Raw genomic sequence first — 20,078 nt, forward strand, 5'->3', positions numbered from 1 at the left:
AACCTTTGATACAGCGGTCTATTGCTGAGGCAGAAGAGCGCTTGGAGCGGAGAATGGTCCAACACACAGAGCGGAAGATCAATGAGGTTAATCAGCGCCTGGACGCTTTTGAGTTGCGGTTGTTAGCTCAACCAGCCCCTCAGGTGGATGTGTCGACCCTTCAGGCTGCGGTCGACAGTCTTTGCGTAGACATCGATATGATCTTAGAGGCTAGGGTGCCTGAGTCTGAGGCCCCTTCTGCAGAGCCTGCTAAAGACACAATGATGGCGGCCCTATTCTCCACTTCATAGATACCATCACCTCCCCCTCGAGAGCATGCCAAGAGGCGTAGGGGTCGAGTGGAGGATGAAGCTCGAGCATGGAAGTAGGAGCGCCGTGAGATGGAGGCTGCGAGGAGAGCCTCACTTGCTGATGAGGAGGCGCGTCAGATGAGAGAAGTAGAGTTAGCTGCTGGGGTGTCTAGCTCCTGAAATATGGAGATAGCGGGAGGCAGTGCTGATAGTGCTGTTGATGCTGAGGACACTACTGAGGGTGTCCAGATTACAGAGGTAGTGGGTTCCAGGGAACTGGACCCACTGGCTTGCTGATCGTCGGTGCTTTGCGTCCCACTCTTGTATTTAAATTTTTTATGCATTGGGGAAAAATGCATGTCTTTTTGTTGGGGGTGGGGTAAATGGAAAGTGAGTGCTAGGGTGAAGTCTGAGTATCCCAATTCACTATCCTCTTTTGGGGTTTTCTTGCCTGTGTTCTTTTTCCCCAAGAGACTGATTATTTTTTTTGTTAAACTGACATGTCTATATATTGTGTACATAGTTTAATTCTGAAGCATGATGACTAAAATGATATCCTGATAAAATGGAAAATGATGCATTACTAGGCATAGTAATTAATAAATGTGTGGCTCGAAGCATGACATAGAGGTACACCACTGCATGACCCAAAGTCTCAAATTCGAACTAGGTGCTTGATAATCTGGTAGAGTAATGAGATGTAAAGTGAGTGTGAGGAAGATTTGAATAGTCCACTATTTGTACTGAGCTAGAACTTTCCTAGTTAGCCCTGCTAAAAGTAAGCTGTAATAGACAATTAGGAAAGGATCGTAGGCCCTTATTCAATCTAGACCATTTTTAGATTAAATAAAAGAGAACCAAATGAAAGTAATCCTTCTTTGATCTAAATGATTTGAGCTTATACTAGACCTTTCTTTTTCACCCCAACTGATCTTTTCTGAGAATAATGTGTTGGCCCTGGTCCCTCCTTGGACATGTGCAACCCAGCTTATGCCAAAAGCATAATATGAGGGTGGCTAATGCAGTAAACAACCCTTTTTTTGGCCCTGACCCAACTTTGGGTATTGTGTACTTTGACTCATGGCAAAGCCATGAGTTGAGGGTGGCTATTATGAGGAATGCTTTGGAAAGTGTGGTTGAAAGAACAAAAGTATTGTGACTTAAGAATTAGTTGAAAGAAAAGTAAAAAAAAATATATACAAGAAATACAAGCAAGAAAAGAAGAGAGTCACTTACACAAATGAAGAAAAAAGAAAAAATAGCAAGGTGACAGAATATGAAAAACTGGGCAAAATAAAATAAAAATGGTATATTTAGCCGATATGTCAAGGCGGGCAAAAAGTCACTAAAGTATACCTAAATATACCCTACCTGACCCTGAGCCTATGTTACGAGTTAAGAAACTCTTATCGTGATCCTAAGAGTTGTATAACGAACTTAAAGTAGTGAAAATAAGGGCAAGCTTATGGAAATATGTATGAATGAGTGTGAATTTGTTTTGAGAGTGAGTGTTGAAAAGTAATCCTTTTACTCAAACTGAAATCATTGTGTGAAAAATGAGGATTTTGTTTTGAAGTGAGGACACTAGTTGCAATACCAGAAATAAGCACCTCCGTGAGAAATTGAAGAGGATAGGTGTTAGTGCATGGTGAGTCTGTGTCATGGTCTAATTCCACATAATTCAAGCCTAATAGTGATAGCATGCATAAATATGATGATATTGATCGGGATTGATGGCCAAATGATTGTGAAGGATAAAACATGGATACTATTGTACAAAGATTTTTGTATTGAGTCATAGTGCGTCACTTGAGGACAAACAACGAATTTAAGTTGAGGGTGTTGATATACCGTGGTTTCACGGTATTTTTAATATTTTTTTTAAGTTTAGTGTGTCTAAAAGCCTTTTTGTGCTAATTTTTATGTAAGTTTCTCTTTACTTGCAGGAAATCTTTCTAAAAGATGAATGCAGAGGTTTTTGAGCAAGAAATGCAGAAAAGTACCACCTACGGAGCTTGTGACGGTCCATCATGCTCGTGACGGTCTGTAGGTGGCAGCCTAGTGCAGCAGCTGAAGGAAGATGGGGAAGTCTGACCAAGTGTGGGGTTACGAAGTGCGTGACGGACCATCATAGCCATGACGGTCCGTCCTGCTGGTTCATCATGAAGATCAGAGAAGTATTCCCTGTACCCAAATTGCAGGAGTTCAAGTGTTTTTGAATAGAGACCCTCGATGGACCGTTGTTCCTGTGACAATCCGTCATACCTGTCATCGAGGGTAATGAAGAAAATAGCAGAAGAAATTGCACAAGTATGGGACGACGGAGTCCATGACGGTCCATCGTGACCACGACGATCCATCGCTAGGTTTGTCGATCTAGCTGCGTTTTGACAGATTTCCAACAAATAGAGTCCTTATTTAATTAGGTTTTTATTTTTTATAAATAGTTCGAAAAACATCGTTTTTGAGGTTAGACCCTTGATTACTTTTAGACACTTTGTTAGACTCTTGATTTTTGAGCTTCTTTTGTGGATTAGACTTGAGGATCATTGTTACACTTTTGGAGAATTTTTGTTCTTCAATTAATTTCTGTAATTGATTGTTGGTGATTTTTGTTGATTAATCAAGCGAACTTTCGGATTTTACTCTTTCTCATTGAAGTAAGTGCATGAATTCTTATATCATATATTTGAATATTGTGATTATGACTATGGGTAACTAAACTCCATAACTATGGTTGTGGGAACAATAGGCAAATAATGAGGTAAAACTTAATTAAATAAAAATTCTAGAATAGTGTCTTGCAGGTATTGATAATTCTTTCGCTTAGAATTCTTTTTAACGAATGGCCAGCGTTAGAACTCGCCTTAATGCTACTTGCTGGACCAAGGAGGTAGATAATAGGAAAAGAATTATCAACATAGATTTAATGTATACTATCTAATAGGCTAGTATTGATTGGTACGAGGTAATAACTTAGTCAAATATCGAAAACGATGCTTAATATGAGGTAAAGATAAGGGTTAGTATAGCAACACACGTAGCCAGACCAAGGTGCGGAGTAAAATTTTCTAGATGCCGGACCAAGGATTTAGAAATACATAACTTATCACTTTGCATGCAAGATACTAGTAAAGAATAGTTATTGTTAGAATTATCAAGTTATGAATGTGTGGGGAACACGTAAACCCTAGTTATTTTTATTAATTGATTAAACTCCAACATTTGAAGCTGTTAGTTGTCTCCTTCAATTTTGCTAGTTATTTTCATTTATTTAGAAATACAAAAATTCCCTTTTATCATTTTGGCTTCCAAGGAAGTAATTGACTGAACAATAGTAATAATAGATTGAAGTTAAGTCTAAATTATTTTCCTTGTGGGAACGATCTCAACCTCATTAGTTGGGTTATTTAGTTGACACGACGACTTTACTTCTTATTTGAGAAGTAAGTTTGAGCCTATAAGTTTCACATCTCCATCCTCAACCAAACCTATTGGTGATCTACATCCCTTCTCATATAATGTCTCAAATGGTGCCACGTCAATGCTGGAGTTATAGCTATTATTATAATAAAATGCGCACAAAGGTAAAAAATTATCTCAATGACCTAAAAAATCAATCATATATGCCCTCAACATGTCTTCCAACACTTGGATAGTCCTCTCAGATAGTCCATCGTTTGTTGATAAAAGGCTGTACTAAAAGTAAGTTGGGTTCCCAATTCATCATAAAATTATCTCAACAACATGTAGGTGAATTGGGTAACCCGATTAGGGATGATCAAAAGAAGAAGTCAATGCAGCCTCACTGTCTTCTTAGAAATGCCTTTGCCAACTATTCAACATTATAATCTATTCATATCAAAATTAAATGGCCGAGTTAGTCAATATATCAACCACAACCTAACTGGAATCAAAGGTCTTGGAAAGACAAACCAAAAAATCTGTAATGCCCAGAGCCTACACCAAGGACGTGGCTGGCACCCAATGACCATTGCTAGCCTTGAGCCAACTCTTGTTCTGGCTTACTTAATTTAGTGGAAGGCTTAACTCAATGTAAAATGAGGAACATCTCATAAATAACTTACATATAAATGTCTTGGACAAAATGGAACTTGAGTCTCAACATAAAATATCTGTAAATAAAGAGAGACCCAAACTAAATTATCTGATTGACTATCTATTTATGAAGCCTATACAATACTAGGATGAATGTTGGAAAAAATCCCACAAAATTATATAGATGAAAAGTGTGAAATCAATAAAAGAGTCCTCTAGATGACATGAGGCTCACCACCGACTCTGGATTCTTAAAACTGGATCAATAAAACGCAGGATGGTGATCCTGATTTCCTGTAGATAATATGATACACGCCAATTGGCATAGTACATTGAATGTACGAATATGCGAGTTGGAATGCTAAACCACAACTTAAGCTCGAAAAGAATAAGAAGGAACTCTTACCTTGGTTCTGCTGAACTCATGAAATACATAACTTAATATAAAGAAATGATGACACACGCAATATATATAAATCTTGTAAAGGAGTGTGAACAACTCAACTCGTTAAAGAAAATGCAATAACAAACTCAATTTTAATTATATATGAAAGTAATATAATTTTTTTGGGAGATTCACTAACCGACAACCGTCACTATGAGCCTAAGTGATGGTCTAAAATCTTTACTCACGTTGTAATAGGACCATCCTATACCTTGACGTCAGTATAGAACCTTAACAACTAAGTGGATCCACTAGTCGATGCTAAAAAGTACTAAGGAATCATCTAAAAAGTATGACCCTTCATTTGTCCATGTTGGTTATATGGTTTATGGGGGCTTTAGTAAATATGAACTCGCGTCCCCATATCAGTGTACAATACTACTCCCAAAATACTTAGCTCATATGCTTTAAAAACAAATTATTCTCTGATTTGAGGTTATTGCTCAAACATAACTTTAAAATCTCTCTTTGAAATCATAGTTTCCTCTTAAAACTAGCCAAAGGATCTGATGGAAGTCTAGCTTCCTTTCATGTTCAAAATGTGAAAACATTTGGAACACTTAGGGAATATATTAATTAGTTCCCTTATAACTTTTTAGAAATGAACTGAGATCTTTCCTTTGTGCCCAACTTGTAACGTAACTCTTAGGAATACTTAGTTCCCTTTTAAATTTTTGAGAATTTAACTCAACTCATTAATCGTTGCTCAGCTTCTAGTTTAAGCCTTAAAACAAGGTTAAAATGTTTGTTTAAGAGACTTGAAAACTTTAAGAACTTATTTTTTACTTCCTTCTTAACTTTTAGACATGCCTCTTAACTTCTTTATTCTTTATCTTAACTTTCCTTAAATTCAATTATGGATTAAAGATTCATGATCTCATGTTTATTCATGATTTAATAATGTTTAGATGTACCTTAAAGTGTTGTAATTAACTAAGAAACGTGGGTACATCACTTAGGAAACAACACGAAAATATGGGGAGAGAATAGGGTCTCCACGCATCCTTGGCGCTCTTAGAGGCGTGGAGAGCCTGAGCCTAACAGACACAGACTGCCCTAAGGGGATTTGTCTGGCACGGCGCGCCAGGTCTTGTTGGACAGAGCCTGTCATGTTGGGCTCTGGAAGGGCCAGCACCCAAGAGCCTATTAGATTGGAGTTTCGACTTTTCTTCTCCCTTTTTCATGTTTAAACCTCCTAAACTTCAATGGATTTCCCCTAAATACTTAGTATCACTAATAACCTCAATACCCAATATATTAGACTCGATAAAACACTTGGAAACACGAATCAAATCAACTCTAGGCATGCAAAAACTCAACCAACAAGAATTCCAATATTATTCTTCAAGAACTTATATTTCATCATTCAATCTACTCAAAATCGCATAATTAAACATGTTGGTGTGCAGGTGAACTAACACAACACGAAAATATCTCACATACCTTAATAGGGATCACCTCCGATGAATTCCACTCGAAGATCTTGGCATTCTTGATGATTTCTTGATGTTATCTCCGTTTTTCCTTCTTCAGTTTTCTCTTCTGCAAGCACTAAGCGTAAATAGCCTTTCTATTTTGAATTCCAACTTATTTTAACCCAAATATACCCTTAATATGATTAGGACATAGATTGATGAAAAGACAAGTTTGCCCTTACTAAATTGAAATTGGACTTTGCTCACTTCAATAGACCAACTTCCGAAAGACATCTTCCTAATACAATATCAAAATTGTGAAAACTCGGAGGAGTTGGAAAGATCTTTCCAAGGGTTTTCCAACCATATAAAGAATTGACTCTAACTCATCATGATCTAGAAGTTATGGAAGTTTGAAAATGACCAAAAACTCACTTTCTTAAGTATAGGATTTTTTTCCCGATTTTCCTTTTCCTTTCCAAAAGTTAAATTTTTTAGTTTCTTAGCTCATTTAAGGCTACTACGAGCTAAGAATAGTAACATCAAGTTCAACACTCAAAATTTAATGTAAGTACAACATGCTGACACATAGTTTATAAGGTACTTGAGAAGAAAATTAGTACCTTGATCTTCATTCTCAACGGATTAAAAGTGATGTGGATATCTTTTCTTTTTATCCTCTCATCTTTCCAAGCTGCTTCAACAAATTGATTCCTTGAAAGGACCTTGACCGATGTGACCTTCTTCGTTCTCAACTTGTGAGCTTGTTGATCTAATGTTTGAACGAGAATCTCTTCATAGGATAAGATATACTTAATACCTACATTCTTAGTTGGTACAATCAATGAAGGATCACCCATGCACTTCTTTAATATGAAGATATGAAACACCGGATGAACCGTTGCTAACTCTTGTGGTAGATCCAACTCATAAGCTACATTGTCAATCCTCTTGGATATTCTATAAGGACCAATATATGGGGGATTAAGTTTCTCCTTCTTACAAAAATTCATAAAACATTCCAGGAGTTAAACTTTCAGATACCCAGTTATCCACTTCAAACTCCAATGGCGCATCTGTGTAGGACTTTTGACGACTCTGTGACGTCTTCAATCACTCTTGGTTCTCCTTCTCCTTCTCTATGGCTTGGTGAACTAGATTTGGTCTATCAGCCCTACTTCACAAACTTTGAACCATCCATAGGATATTTGCATCTTCTCCCATAAAGAGCTTCATATGGATCCATTTGGATGCTCGAATGGTATCTATTATTGTAAGCGAATTCAGCAAAAGTTATTTGATCATCCAATTTCCTTTGAAATCAATAAAATAAGCCCTCAATATATCTTCTGTTGTTTGGATAGTACTCTCTACTTGTCCATCTGTCTGAGGATGAAAAGGAGTGCTTAAATTCACCTTTGAACTTAAACCTTTCTTGAAAGACTTCAAGAACTGAGCAATAAATTGTGCACCTCAATCTGAAATGATGGAAAATGGACTCTATGAAGGCTTACCACTTCTGGAGTGTACAACTTTGCATAATACTATGTCGAATGAGTGGTCTTTACCAGCAAGAAGTGGGTTTATTTTATCATTCTATCGACAATTACTCAAATAGAATCATGCTGTGTGCAAGACCTTGGAAATCCTATGACGAAGTCCATATTAATTATCTCCCACTTCCATTCTGAAAGTTCTATATTCTGAGCCAAACCTCCATCCCTTTAGTCTTCTACTTTCACTTGCCTGCGATTCGGGCACTTGGAAACAAACTCAACAATATCCTATTTCATACCTTCCCACCAATCTACCTCTCTCAAATCATGGTACATCTTGGTGGAACCTGACGGAATGGAATATCTGGAGCTATGAACCTCTTCCATGATCCTCTCTTGGAGTCTATCCACCCTAGGTACACACAATCTACCTTGACTTTTCAGCATACCGTCTCCCCCTTGTTCAAAAGACAATACTCTTTGATTATGAACATTCACCTTCAAATCAAGCAAAATGGGGTCTTGGTCTTATTTTTCTATCACCTCTGTCACTAGTGATGATTCAACCCCGTTAGTCACCACTATTCCTCTTTTTAAGGAATCCATAAGTATAACTCGTAGGCGTGTATGTTTGTCACATCTTTGTCTAACTCCCTCTTTTCTTCCTTAACATGGGCAGTACTCCCTATGGATAACCTTCTTAAAGCATCAGCAACCACATTAGCCTTACTTGGGTGGTAAAGAATGCTCATGTAGTAATCCATAAACACTTCTAACCACATCCTTTGTCAGAGATTTAGCTCTTTCTTGGTAAATCATATTGTAGGCTCTTGTGATTAGTGAATATATCAACATGAACACCATACAAGTAGTGACACCTCATCTTCAAGGCGAATACTACAACAACAAACTTTAAGTCGTGGGTTGGATAATTCTTTTCATGAATTTACAACTGTATGGAGGCATAAGCTATAACCTTGACGTTCTTCATTAATACACAACCCAACCCAACTCTATATGCATCACAATACACCAGAAAACCTTGAGTACCTTCCGGTAAGGTTAAAACTAGGGTAATAGTCAGCCTCTTTTTCAATCCGTGAAAGCTTTTCTCACAAGGTTTTGAACTTGAAACTTAATTGTCTTCTAAATGAATTTAGTCAAGGGATATGAGATAGATGAAAAACCTTAAAAAAGTCTTCTATAGTAGCCATCCAAATCGAAGAAACTCCTTATATTAGTTGGAGATGTGGGTCTAGGCCAAAGCTGAATTGCTTTTATCTTTTGGGTATCAACACTAATCCCATCACTGGAAACTATATGGCCTAATAATTCCAAATACTTAATCCAAAACTCACACTTTGAGAATTTGACATATAACTCTTTATCTTTCACAATCGCATAACTATCCTGAGGTGACTAGCATGATCTACTTCATTCCTTGAATAGATTAGTATGTCATTAATGAAGACGATAAAAGATATATCTAAATAAGGTTTAAAGACTCTAATCCTGAGATCCATTAATGTTGCAGGTGCATTGGCCAATCAAAAGACATGACCAAAAACTGATAATGCCCATATCTGGTTCTAAAAATTGTCTATGGAATATCACAATACCTAACTTTCAGATGATGGTAGCCTGATCTAAGATTAATTTTTAGAAGATAAAGCACCCTGAAGCTGGACGAAAAGATCATATATCCTTGGAATAGGGTACTAATTCTTTATGGTAACCTTATTCAATTGGAAGTAGTCTATACACATCCTAAGGGAACCATCTTTCTTTCTTACAAGCAATACCGAAGCTCACCAAGGTGAGACTTGGTTGGATAAAACAATTGTCTACCAGATCTTTCAGCTGTTTTTCAACTCTTTTTACTCTGATGGTGCCATTGTATATAGAGGAAAATAGATAGGAAGAGTATCTAGGATGATATCTATGCCAAAGTCTATTTCTCTCTTAGGAGCGACTCCGAGTACATCATCAAGAAAGACTTCTGGAAACTCTTTTATTATAGGAACTAACCCAAGGGAAGATAGCTTAACTCGGACTAAGTGATAGATACAACCCTTTGAAACTAACTTTCTCGCCTTAAGGTACGAAATGAAAAAACCCTTAGGCATTGCTGAACTAGTACTCCACTCTTTGACTAGATTATTAACAATCTATAACTTGACTACTCGAGTTCTACAATCTATTGATGCATAACAGGCATGAAGCCACTCCATACCTATAATGACATCAAAATCTATCATGTCTAACTCTACTAGATCAGCCATGGTGTTCTTGTGACTGATATAAATAAGACAATCGCGATAGAATCTTTCTGCTAGAATAGGCTCTCCAACCAGGGTAGAAACAAAGAAAGGTTCACAAAGTTTCTTAGGAAGAATCTCAAACTGATTTACAACATAAGGAGTTACAAAAGATAAACTTTCTCCTAGGTCTAGCAAAGGATAAACATAAAAAAAAAGACTTTGATCATACTAGTGACAACATCTAGAGGATTCTCTTGCTCTTGGAGGCTAGTGATTGCTTAAAGGCGATTTGATCTTTCACCATTGCGGGATGTAGCTCCTCTAGATAAAAACCTTTTTGGTGGAGCAGATGATGAAGATTGGATCTATTACCAGAATTTCCACAACCCTATTTATTCTTAGGGCACTCCATGAAGTGTCCCTCGTGACTACACTTGAAGCAACTTGACTGACCATCATGATACTTATCGGCATTGTTTATACCACACCTACCACTTATAGGAGCCAAACTTCCTTGGGACTGGTCTTGTCTAGCCTTGAAGTTCTGCTAATTTTGGCCATTATACTCACCTCTGTTTCTGGGTGCAGGTGCACTAGCAGATGATGGTGTAGGACCCTTTTGTTTCTAATACTGTGGCCGATTTGAACAAACTTTCTACTTCCCAGACTCATTCCCAGTCTTGGCTTTCTTGTTTCTGTACTCCTCTATGTCCCTCAGCCTCTCATCTTCAAGTTGCTACACTTAAACCATCAACCTTGATATATCCATGTCATTTATTAGTATTGAAGCTTTTCCCTCTTTGCTTGAAGAACAACCCAAGCAAGCGACGAAAAAGCTCATCCTTCTCCTTATGTCCCTAACCATATCAAGATCATGGTGAGACATCTTGGTAAACTTCAAACCATATTCATGCACACTCAAAGAGTCACGTTTCAAAGTAGGGAACTCTCGCACCTTTTCTTCTTTCACTTCTAGGCAAAATAAATGCCCCAAGAAAGCCTCTTCAAAACAATCCCAACTCAGATGTTGTGCATTCTCATCTCTCCCATAATTCGACTGGTCGAACCAAGTCCTAGACACATTCTTCAGTTGGTATGCATCTAGCTTGACTCTCTCAACACCAGTTACATGCATCACATAAAAAACCTTGTTCAAATCTTCCACAAAGTTTTCCTGATCCTTAGTAGTGCTCGAACCGGTGTAACTTGGAGGATTCATTCTCAATAACTCATAAATACTCGAGGTGTCAACATCTTCTCGTTGAGATCTTCTCTGTTGACCAACCTGGTTAGTCATAGCCTAACTCAGCATCCTAATAGCCTTATGGAAGTCAACGTTGCTAACTTCCCCTTGAGGCTCCACTTTAGGTGCATTGGGCAACTCTTGTTCCCGAGGTCCAACATTTATCCTAGAAAAGTGACCTCATGCTGCTACTCATGGAGGATTAGTTATTTGAAACACGCGCAAGCACGAATTAGTGAGAAACCATTAGAGATAAACTCTAATGAATGAAAATCAAACATGAAGGAAGTGAGGAATTCCTAATCATAGATGTGGGGTGATTTACACAGATGACTAAGACTTTATAGAGACGACTTAATTTAGAAATCTTGGAAATTGGCTCTGAAACAAAGTTTGTCACGCCCCGAGCCTACACCTTGGACGTGTCTGTCACCCAATAACCATTGTTGGCCTTGAGAAAACCCTTGGTCTGACTTACTTAACTCAGCAGAAGACTTAACTAAATATAACATCAATAATATCAATAAAAAAATTTAATATAAATTTCATAAATTTTTTTGCCAAAAGTACACTTAAGTCTCAACAATGAATATCTATAAATAAATAGAGACCCAAACCAAAATAAGTATCTGACTATCTATCTATGAAGCCTTTACAATACTAGGATAAATGTTGGGACAAACCCACAACATTCTATAAATGAAAATACTGAAAGCAATAAAAGAGTCCTTCGGATGCAAGGAGACTTACCACTAACTCTAGATGCTCAAAACTTGATCAATAAGGAGTTGGATGTTGATCCTGATTTTCTGCGTCTGCATCATAAGACGGTCTATCCAACTCACATCAGTACATTGATTGTATGAGTATGCGAGTTGGAATCTACACAAAAACTTAAGCTCGAAAAGAATAAGAAGGAACACTTACCTTTGTTCTTCTCAACACATTCATAGTGAACTTAATATAAATCAATGATGACACACAAAATATATATAAACCTGGTAAAAGAGTGTAAACAACTCAATTCATTTAAGAAAATGTAATAGAAAACTTCACTTATATGTGAAAGTAGTATAGTTTCTGTGTTAGATTCTCTAACCGACAACAATCACTATGAGCCTAAGTGATGGTAAAATGTCTTACCTCACGTTGGGAGAGGACTTTACTATAACTTGCCATCAACATAGAACATGAACTACTAAGTGGATCCACTAGTCTATTCTAAAAAGCAATAAGGAATCATCTAAAAAGTATGAACTTTCATCCGTCCATGTTGGCTACATGGTTTATGGGGGCTTGAGTTAATATGAACTCGCGTTCCAATATCGGTGCTCAATAATACTCCCAAAATACTTAGCACATATGTTTTAAAAACAACTTTCCCTCTGGTTGATATAATTGCTCAAACTTAGCCTTAAAAGATCTCTTGGAAATCATAGTTTTCTTTCAAAACTAGACAAAGGATATGTTTTAAGTCTAGCTTATTTTTCTTGTTCAAAATATGAAAACATTTATAACTCTTAGGGAATACTTAATTCCCTTATATATTTTTGAGAATTAACTCAACTCTTTACTCTTTGCTTAACTTGTAACTTAACTCTTAGGGATTACTTAGATCCCTTATAACGTTTGAGAATTCAATTCAACTCATTACTCTTTGCTCAACATGTACCTTATACCTTAAAACATGGTCAAAATGTTTGTTTAACACTCTTGAAAAACTTTATGAACTTACTTATACTTGTTTCTTAACTTTTAGACTTGACTCTTAACTTTTTTGGATTTGATTTTAACTTCCCTTGAATTGGATTATGGACTCAAGGTTCTTGGTATCAGTTTATGCATGATTTCATGATGTTTAGATGTACCTTAGAGTGTTGGAATCAACTATGAAATATCGGTACATAACTTAGGAACTAATATGAAAAGATGGGGAGAGAATGAGGTCTCCAGGCGTCCTTTGTGTTCTGAGAGGCATAGAGCTCCAGCGCCTGACGGAAAGAGGCTGTAATGAGGGGCTCTGGCTTGCGTGGCATGCCAAGGCTAGTCGAACATAGCCTGTCCAATGGAGCTCTAGCAGGAAAGCCGCCCGCAGGGCCTGTCTAACGGGAGTTTCAACTTTTCTTCTTCATTTTCATCTCTAAACCTCCTAAAATTCAATGGGTTTTCTCTCAAATACTTAGGATAACTAATAATATCAATACCCAATATATTAGACTTGATAATCCCCCGAAAACACAAATCAAATAAACTCTAGGCATGCAACAACTCAACCAATAATAAATCAACAATTATTCTTCAAGAACTTCACTTTTCATCATTCAATCCTCTCAAAATCGTTGAATCAAACAAGTTGGGTTGCGGGTGAACTAACCCAACATTAAAAAATCTCACATTCCTTAATAGGGATCTCCCCTACGAATTCCACTCGATGATCTTGGCGTTCTTGATGAATTCTTGATCTTTTCTCCCTTTTTCCTTCTTCTATTTTTTTCTCCAATCCCTAAGTGTAAATAACTTTTATATTCTGAATTCCAACTTTTTTTAAACTCCAAATATACCCTTAAAACAAATTAGGAAATAGATTGGTGAATAGACAAGTTTGCCCTTACTAAATTCCAGAATTGGACATTCCTCACTTCAACAACCCAACTTTTGAAAGGTATATCTCCCTCATATGATATAAAAATCGTTCACACTCGGCTCCATTTGAAATATATTTTCAAGAGCTTTCTAACCATATAAAGAACTGACTCTAAGTCATATTGAGCTTGAAGTTATGGTCCTTTGAAAATGACCAAAAACTCACTTTCTCAACTTTAGGAAATTTTCCAGATTTTCCTTTTTCTTTCCAAAAGTGAAAAAATTTAGTTTCTTAGATTATTCTAGTCTACTACGAGTTACGAGATGTTACAAAATCCATGAATATTATTTTCCACTTCAATTATGGAATTTCATTTAATTAAAGTAAACCCGCAAGCCCTTTGATGTTCATACTTAACTTGTTTGTAATTTTGACACGTCGCCACAAAATCTGCTATACCTTTCTTCATTTCTAGCCACCAATAAATTTGTTTCAGATATATATGCATCTTGGTCATAGAATATCATGAACCGTTAGACTCTGCCAATAATTTTTGAATCAATCCTTCAAATCAAGGAACATAAATCCTTTATTTCACTTTAAGAACACCCGCCGCATAAAAAATGGTCTCTTGTGCCTTACCATTCGCCAACTTCTCTTTGAGTTCTTTCAAACTCTTATTATCAAATTGTTTGGTTTTGATTTCCTTAATGTATGTGACATTAGGTTCAATATTAACACCCCCCTCTTTCGGAGATGCCCAACTACAATGAACTTAGCCTTTAAGGTCTGGATTTCCTTGGCCAAAGGTTGCTTGGTTACACTATAGTAAGCTATGCTACCCATACTTACTGATTTTCTAGTCGAAGCATTTGCCACCACATTATCCTTTCCCATATGTTATTGAATGGTCATATCATAATCCTTGAGTAATTTCATCCATCTTCGATATCTCAAATTTAGATCCTTTTGAGTGAATACATGTCACAGACTACGATGATTGGTAAACACTTTACACATAACACTATAGAGATAATGAGACAAAGTCTTAAGAGAAAATACTACCGCTTCCAACTCCAAACAATGAACTGGATAATATCTCTCATGTACCTTCAATTGGCACGAAGCATAGGCTATCACATTCTTATCTTTCATTAACACAACACACAACCTTCGAATGAGAAGCGTCACAATAAACTATGTAATCTTACCTTCCATCGGTAATACTAGGATAGGTGCTGTAGTCAAGAGAGTCCTGAGATTTTGAAAGCTCTCTTCACATTTTTAAGTCCATTCATATGGTATCTCCTTCTTAGTCAAATTAGTCAAGTGAGGGCAAAACAAACAAAATTCTTCACAAATCGATGGTAGTAGCTAGCGAGCCCCACAAAACTCCTAACTTCAGTCATAGAGCTAGGTTGAACACAATCTTTAACCACTTCAATCTTTTGAGGATCTACCGTTACTCCCTCTTTGAAATTACATACCTAAAAATCCAACATGTTTCAACAAAAATAAACACTTGGAATTCTTCACTTTTCAAATAGACCAAGATGACATCAATAAACTCTATCACTAAGGAATCAAGAAATGTCTTGAACAACCCATTCATCAAGCTTACTGAGGCTGCATGCAGGGTGGTAAATCAAAAAGACATAATAAAACACTTGTAGTGCCTATAACAGTCCTAAATGCCATTTTGGGTATATCCTCAGGCCTAATTGTCAATTGATGGTACCGAGATCTTATATTTATCTTAGATAATATGGTAGCCCTATGCAATTGGTCGAAGAGATCATCTATTTGGGTAAAGAGATACTTGTTCTGAATAGTGAATTTATTCAACTCCTGGCAATCTATACACATTCTCACACTACCATCCTTTTTCTTAACAAACAACATCTGGGGAACCCCATTGGGAAGCAGTAGAACTAATAAAATGCTTATTAAGAAGCTCCTTAGCCTTAGTCTTTCTAAATTCTGGTGGAGCCATTTGATACGGAGAAATGGAAATGGAACTAGCATCAAGATCTAACTAAATACAAAAATCTATATCTCTATCCGGAGGCATACCAGGAAAGTCATTAGGAAATACGTTGCTAAATTCAAACAACATCAGAATAGACCCAATCGGTGGAGCCTCGACCTATACATCACTAACATGAGCGAAATAAGCCAAACAACCCTGCTCTAAAAATTTACTAGCCCAAATGGAGCATATAATCTTTGCTTGCTTAGCCTTGTATATCTCTTCCCACTCTAATCTTTCCCTTCACCGAAATTCTAGAGTCTGAGACTTAGTATTACGGTTAAGCACAAAATAATAGGGGGACAACCATGTCATTCAGAGGATAATATCAAAATCATCTATATCCAAAATCACCAAATCAGCCCAAGTCTAATATCCCATAAATAAAATAGGATACGCACGATAGACGTTGGTGACTATGAGTGACTCTCAAACTGGTGTACAAAATAGGGATAGGGGCATAAATTATATCACAAATAACATCAAACTCGACACAAAACTAACGGATACATATAGAAAGTGGATTCCTAATAAAAAATCATATTAGTAATTCGGTCACAGAGAAGAATAGTATATGTGATCACCACATTAGACGTTTCCGCATCATTCTTTCCTTGTAAAGCATAACATTGAGTTGTATCATCTTGATGAGATACTTCCCTCTCTTACCTATGCCCAAATTACCATTATCATTTCCTCTACCTCCACCACTTCTATAACTACCTCCTCTCCCACCTTGTTTACTCCCTCGACTATTATTACCATTCTCGTGGATACCACTGCTCTGTACTTCTGCTGCGTGGAGTCTAACAGAGGTGGATCTGGACAATCTCTCCTAATATGTCCTAATTTTCCAAAATTATAGCAAATACAATCACAATATGGTCTGCCGCCATCGTAGGCACGACACTCTAACTATGTTAAAAATAATAAGGTAGAGTTCCCGAATAGTGACCTTTAGAGGAAGGCATAGAGGACAAAATTGGCTTGGTCGCAAGCGTTGGCATTGTAGATCCCCTAGCATAAGAACCTTCAAAATTTTGTAAGTCATCGTCTCTTTTTGCCAATGCCTTGTCTTGACCATCGCGCCTAACCCCCCTCAACCCTCTTAACATAGTCCTTCACTTTATTAAAGCTCTTTCTTGCAGAAGTCATATGAATAGATAATACTTGCAGCGTAGAGCTCAAATCTCAAATAAAAACCAAATTCTCTCCACCTCTGTGGTGACCAACTGCGTAGCATATCTAGAAAAGTCATGGAGCTTGGCCTCATAAGAAGCCACTTACATACCACCTTGATCTAAGGACATAAAATCATCCTTCTTGCTTATTCAAGGTTCTATGAACATATTTCTCCAAGAACAAAGCTTGAAATTGCATCCAAGTAAGTGGAGGTAAAGTAGGAGACCTACATTCCATATAATCCCTCAAACTGTGCTTGGCCTCACATTCAAGTTGAAAGGAAACGCACTTAACCTCATGCTAGATAACAATACCCAATAGAGCCTTTTATAACAATCTAAGTTAAAACAATAAGCATATTCAGTCCCAGAACCAAGAAATACCAGTGGCTTAAGATTCAAAAACATAGTCATCATGTAATGCTCATTCCCTGTCATAACCAAACCCAACAAAGGATGAAAACAATCATCATTACATCTAGTTTCGCCTGACTTGGGCAAAGTGCAAGCAACAAGGGTATTAACGGGAGCTTGAGAAGACGTAAGCTTTGCCGGACCAGCCAAACCCTTCAAGAACGATATGATCTGTTGATCTAACAGTTCATCAAAAAGAGGAACACTTGCATTTCCAGTTGTTACCCCTCCCTCTTCACCAATATCCTCAACATCCTCAAATTCCTTATTCTCCTCCATCTCTTCATGTTGGCCAGGAGGGTTGTCATTAACCAACACATTCTCAATTTGTACCTCATCGATTATGACTTCTAATCTCCCATGACCTCTATATCTAGATCTTTCTCTACCCGCGCCTCGACGACGACCTCTCACTGTGGGTTCCTCAACCAGAGCACTGATGGGAGCTGCGTGACGAACATAGTTGAATTTTGTGTTAACCATCTGCCGACAGAAGAGTGAAGGAGTTTAGATATGACTTCGAATCGAGAGTTACTAATTAGAATCAAGTTATATCACGAAGAAGATAAGAGATAAAATATAGAATTTCCTAAAGTTCTACAACCTCCCGAGGAAAGTAAAGGCGTCCCGGTACCATTTTGCGAGTCTCTATTAGACTCATTTTGATACATCCATATCAACGAACCTAGGTTCTACTACCAACTTTGTCATGACCCAAACCATCATGATTTCAACCCACACTAACTCTCCAGTGGGAGAACGACATATTGAAATCATTTAGGGATACATTTCAATATAAATAGTGTTCTCTAATTCTTTTTTTATCTAAATATTTGATGAAAACTATCAAGTTTTATGTATTTAAAGTTTTAAGAAAACATGGACACGATGGCGCAAAAATGAACAAAAATGTTTAGAAGAACAAAGAAACTAAAGCTTGAGCATTGCCAAGTAAACATGGCGCATCGCCGAAGGGACATACTTCTCCCTTTGTTCTAGCACAATGAGCCTTGAAGGACGAGGATCAAATCAGCAGAAAAAGAAGCAGTCGTCGTTCCGCCAAACAGTTTGGTGAAGAAGTACTTTATTGCCCAATGGTTAGTGACGTGAAAATGTTGCGTAAAAGCTCAAAAAAGGTGATGAACTAGAAAATGGGCTAGTCATTAAGTCATTCGCAACCTTGACTAACCTCACTGAGAAATCCATCGCAGCACAAAATTGGAAAGTTATAAATACTAGTTTTAGTTGTTAATGAGAGAGTCTAAACATTATTCTAGTTTTGAGACTTTAAACTTATAGTTTTTCATATTTTCTCTCAAGTTTGAAAAGGGTTTTTGGAAGACTTGAAGGAGGAAAGATTTCATCTTCCCCAAATTGGAAGTGGGTCTTCTCAATTATTCTTCCGTTTGCTTTAATCAAGAGTTATCTTCTTATACTCATTTGATTTCGTCATCATTAAATGTATAATTTTTATTTCTTAATGTGTGGCTAAAATCACCCATTCTTGGGGTGTGATTTAGCAAATATGGATTAATATTACTGTTGGATATTGCTTCTCGATAGATTAGATGTAGCTTGATGGTGATTTCGTCTAGTGGTTGTTGTTAAATCTAATAGATTTATAGTTGCAAATACAAGTTCATTCATGTTCCTTTGACTTGCTCGAGAGAGAGGTCACGAAACCAAGACCGGTAGATTAATGGCCTAAGAATTGGCTCGACATGAGGTTCAGCTTGAGAGGGTGAACCCTAGTCCCATATCATAAAACTCTGCTCGAGAGAGTGAGTGGCGTAATGTAAAATCCGGGGAGCACCCCTTAGACGTAACAGGCGTCGTCATCCTCATAGAGGACTAAGACTATACTTTTCACTTACGTCATTAAATTCATAGGTTAAAAAATTACAGAAAAATTTAAAGCTTTTATTTTATCTGTCATGAGGTTTACATAGACCTCTCGCATACACATGATATATATTCATATCGAGTATACATAGATCCTTCGTAAAAGAAGATTACATAGTCTTATAATTTTATTCCACATATACATATATAATAATACCATAGTCTTAAAACAGATGTCTCATTTCATAACCATCCAAACAAGAGTAAAAAAAATTGGCATAGCCCATAAATCAATACATTAAATTTCCACATATAGGCTATACAATCTTTAGTACTCAAATGAAAGCAAATTAACATATTGTCTTTAAGACTAATCAATATCCAAAGCTAGAAAATGGCATTGTCCTCAAAGTAGTGAGGACCTACCCAACTTGGAGAGTGAGAATTCCAAGCCTTCGTTCAATGTCGTCACAAACCCTTTAACGACCGGAAAGTAAAATGTAGGGGGAAAAGGGAGAAAATGGGGTTAGCACATCACTTGTACTAAGTATGAGAGCATATGCACACACAACATAAAATCATGCTAAAGAGGGACATTTTATTAAAGTATAATATACTTTGCAAAGCCTTATGCACATTCAAGAAATCATACTAATCAATAAGACATATTCATTAAGTCAAGACCATGTACATCACAATACCAACAATACTATGTCTAGTCAAACCAACATGCATGTGAACATAATTGATCACATAATCAAGACAATTCTATCATCAAGTTATAATATCAACAAGCATGTATAAGAGTTCATAACATCA

General features: G+C 36.9%; 1 protein-coding gene across 1 annotated transcript; it reads right to left on the reverse strand.

The window, feature by feature from the left end:
- Positions 1 to 10,708: 10,708 nt before the first annotated feature.
- Positions 10,709 to 11,263, reverse strand: LOC138348073 (uncharacterized). The gene has a single exon (XM_069296682.1). The coding sequence runs from the start codon at positions 11,261 to 11,263 to the stop codon at positions 10,709 to 10,711; it is 555 nt and encodes a 184-aa protein (XP_069152783.1).
- Positions 11,264 to 20,078: the final 8,815 nt, after the last annotated feature.

The sequence above is a fragment of the Solanum lycopersicum genome, chromosome 4 (genome assembly GCF_036512215.1).
Source record: "Solanum lycopersicum chromosome 4, SLM_r2.1".
In the NCBI taxonomy this organism is placed as follows: domain Eukaryota; kingdom Viridiplantae; phylum Streptophyta; class Magnoliopsida; order Solanales; family Solanaceae; genus Solanum; species Solanum lycopersicum.

Bases quoted from the DNA above. Each gene is read 5' to 3' on its own strand.
- LOC138348073 (XM_069296682.1), bottom strand. From the start codon at position 11,263: ATGACTAACCAGGTTGGTCAACAGAGAAGATCTCAACGAGAAGATGTT.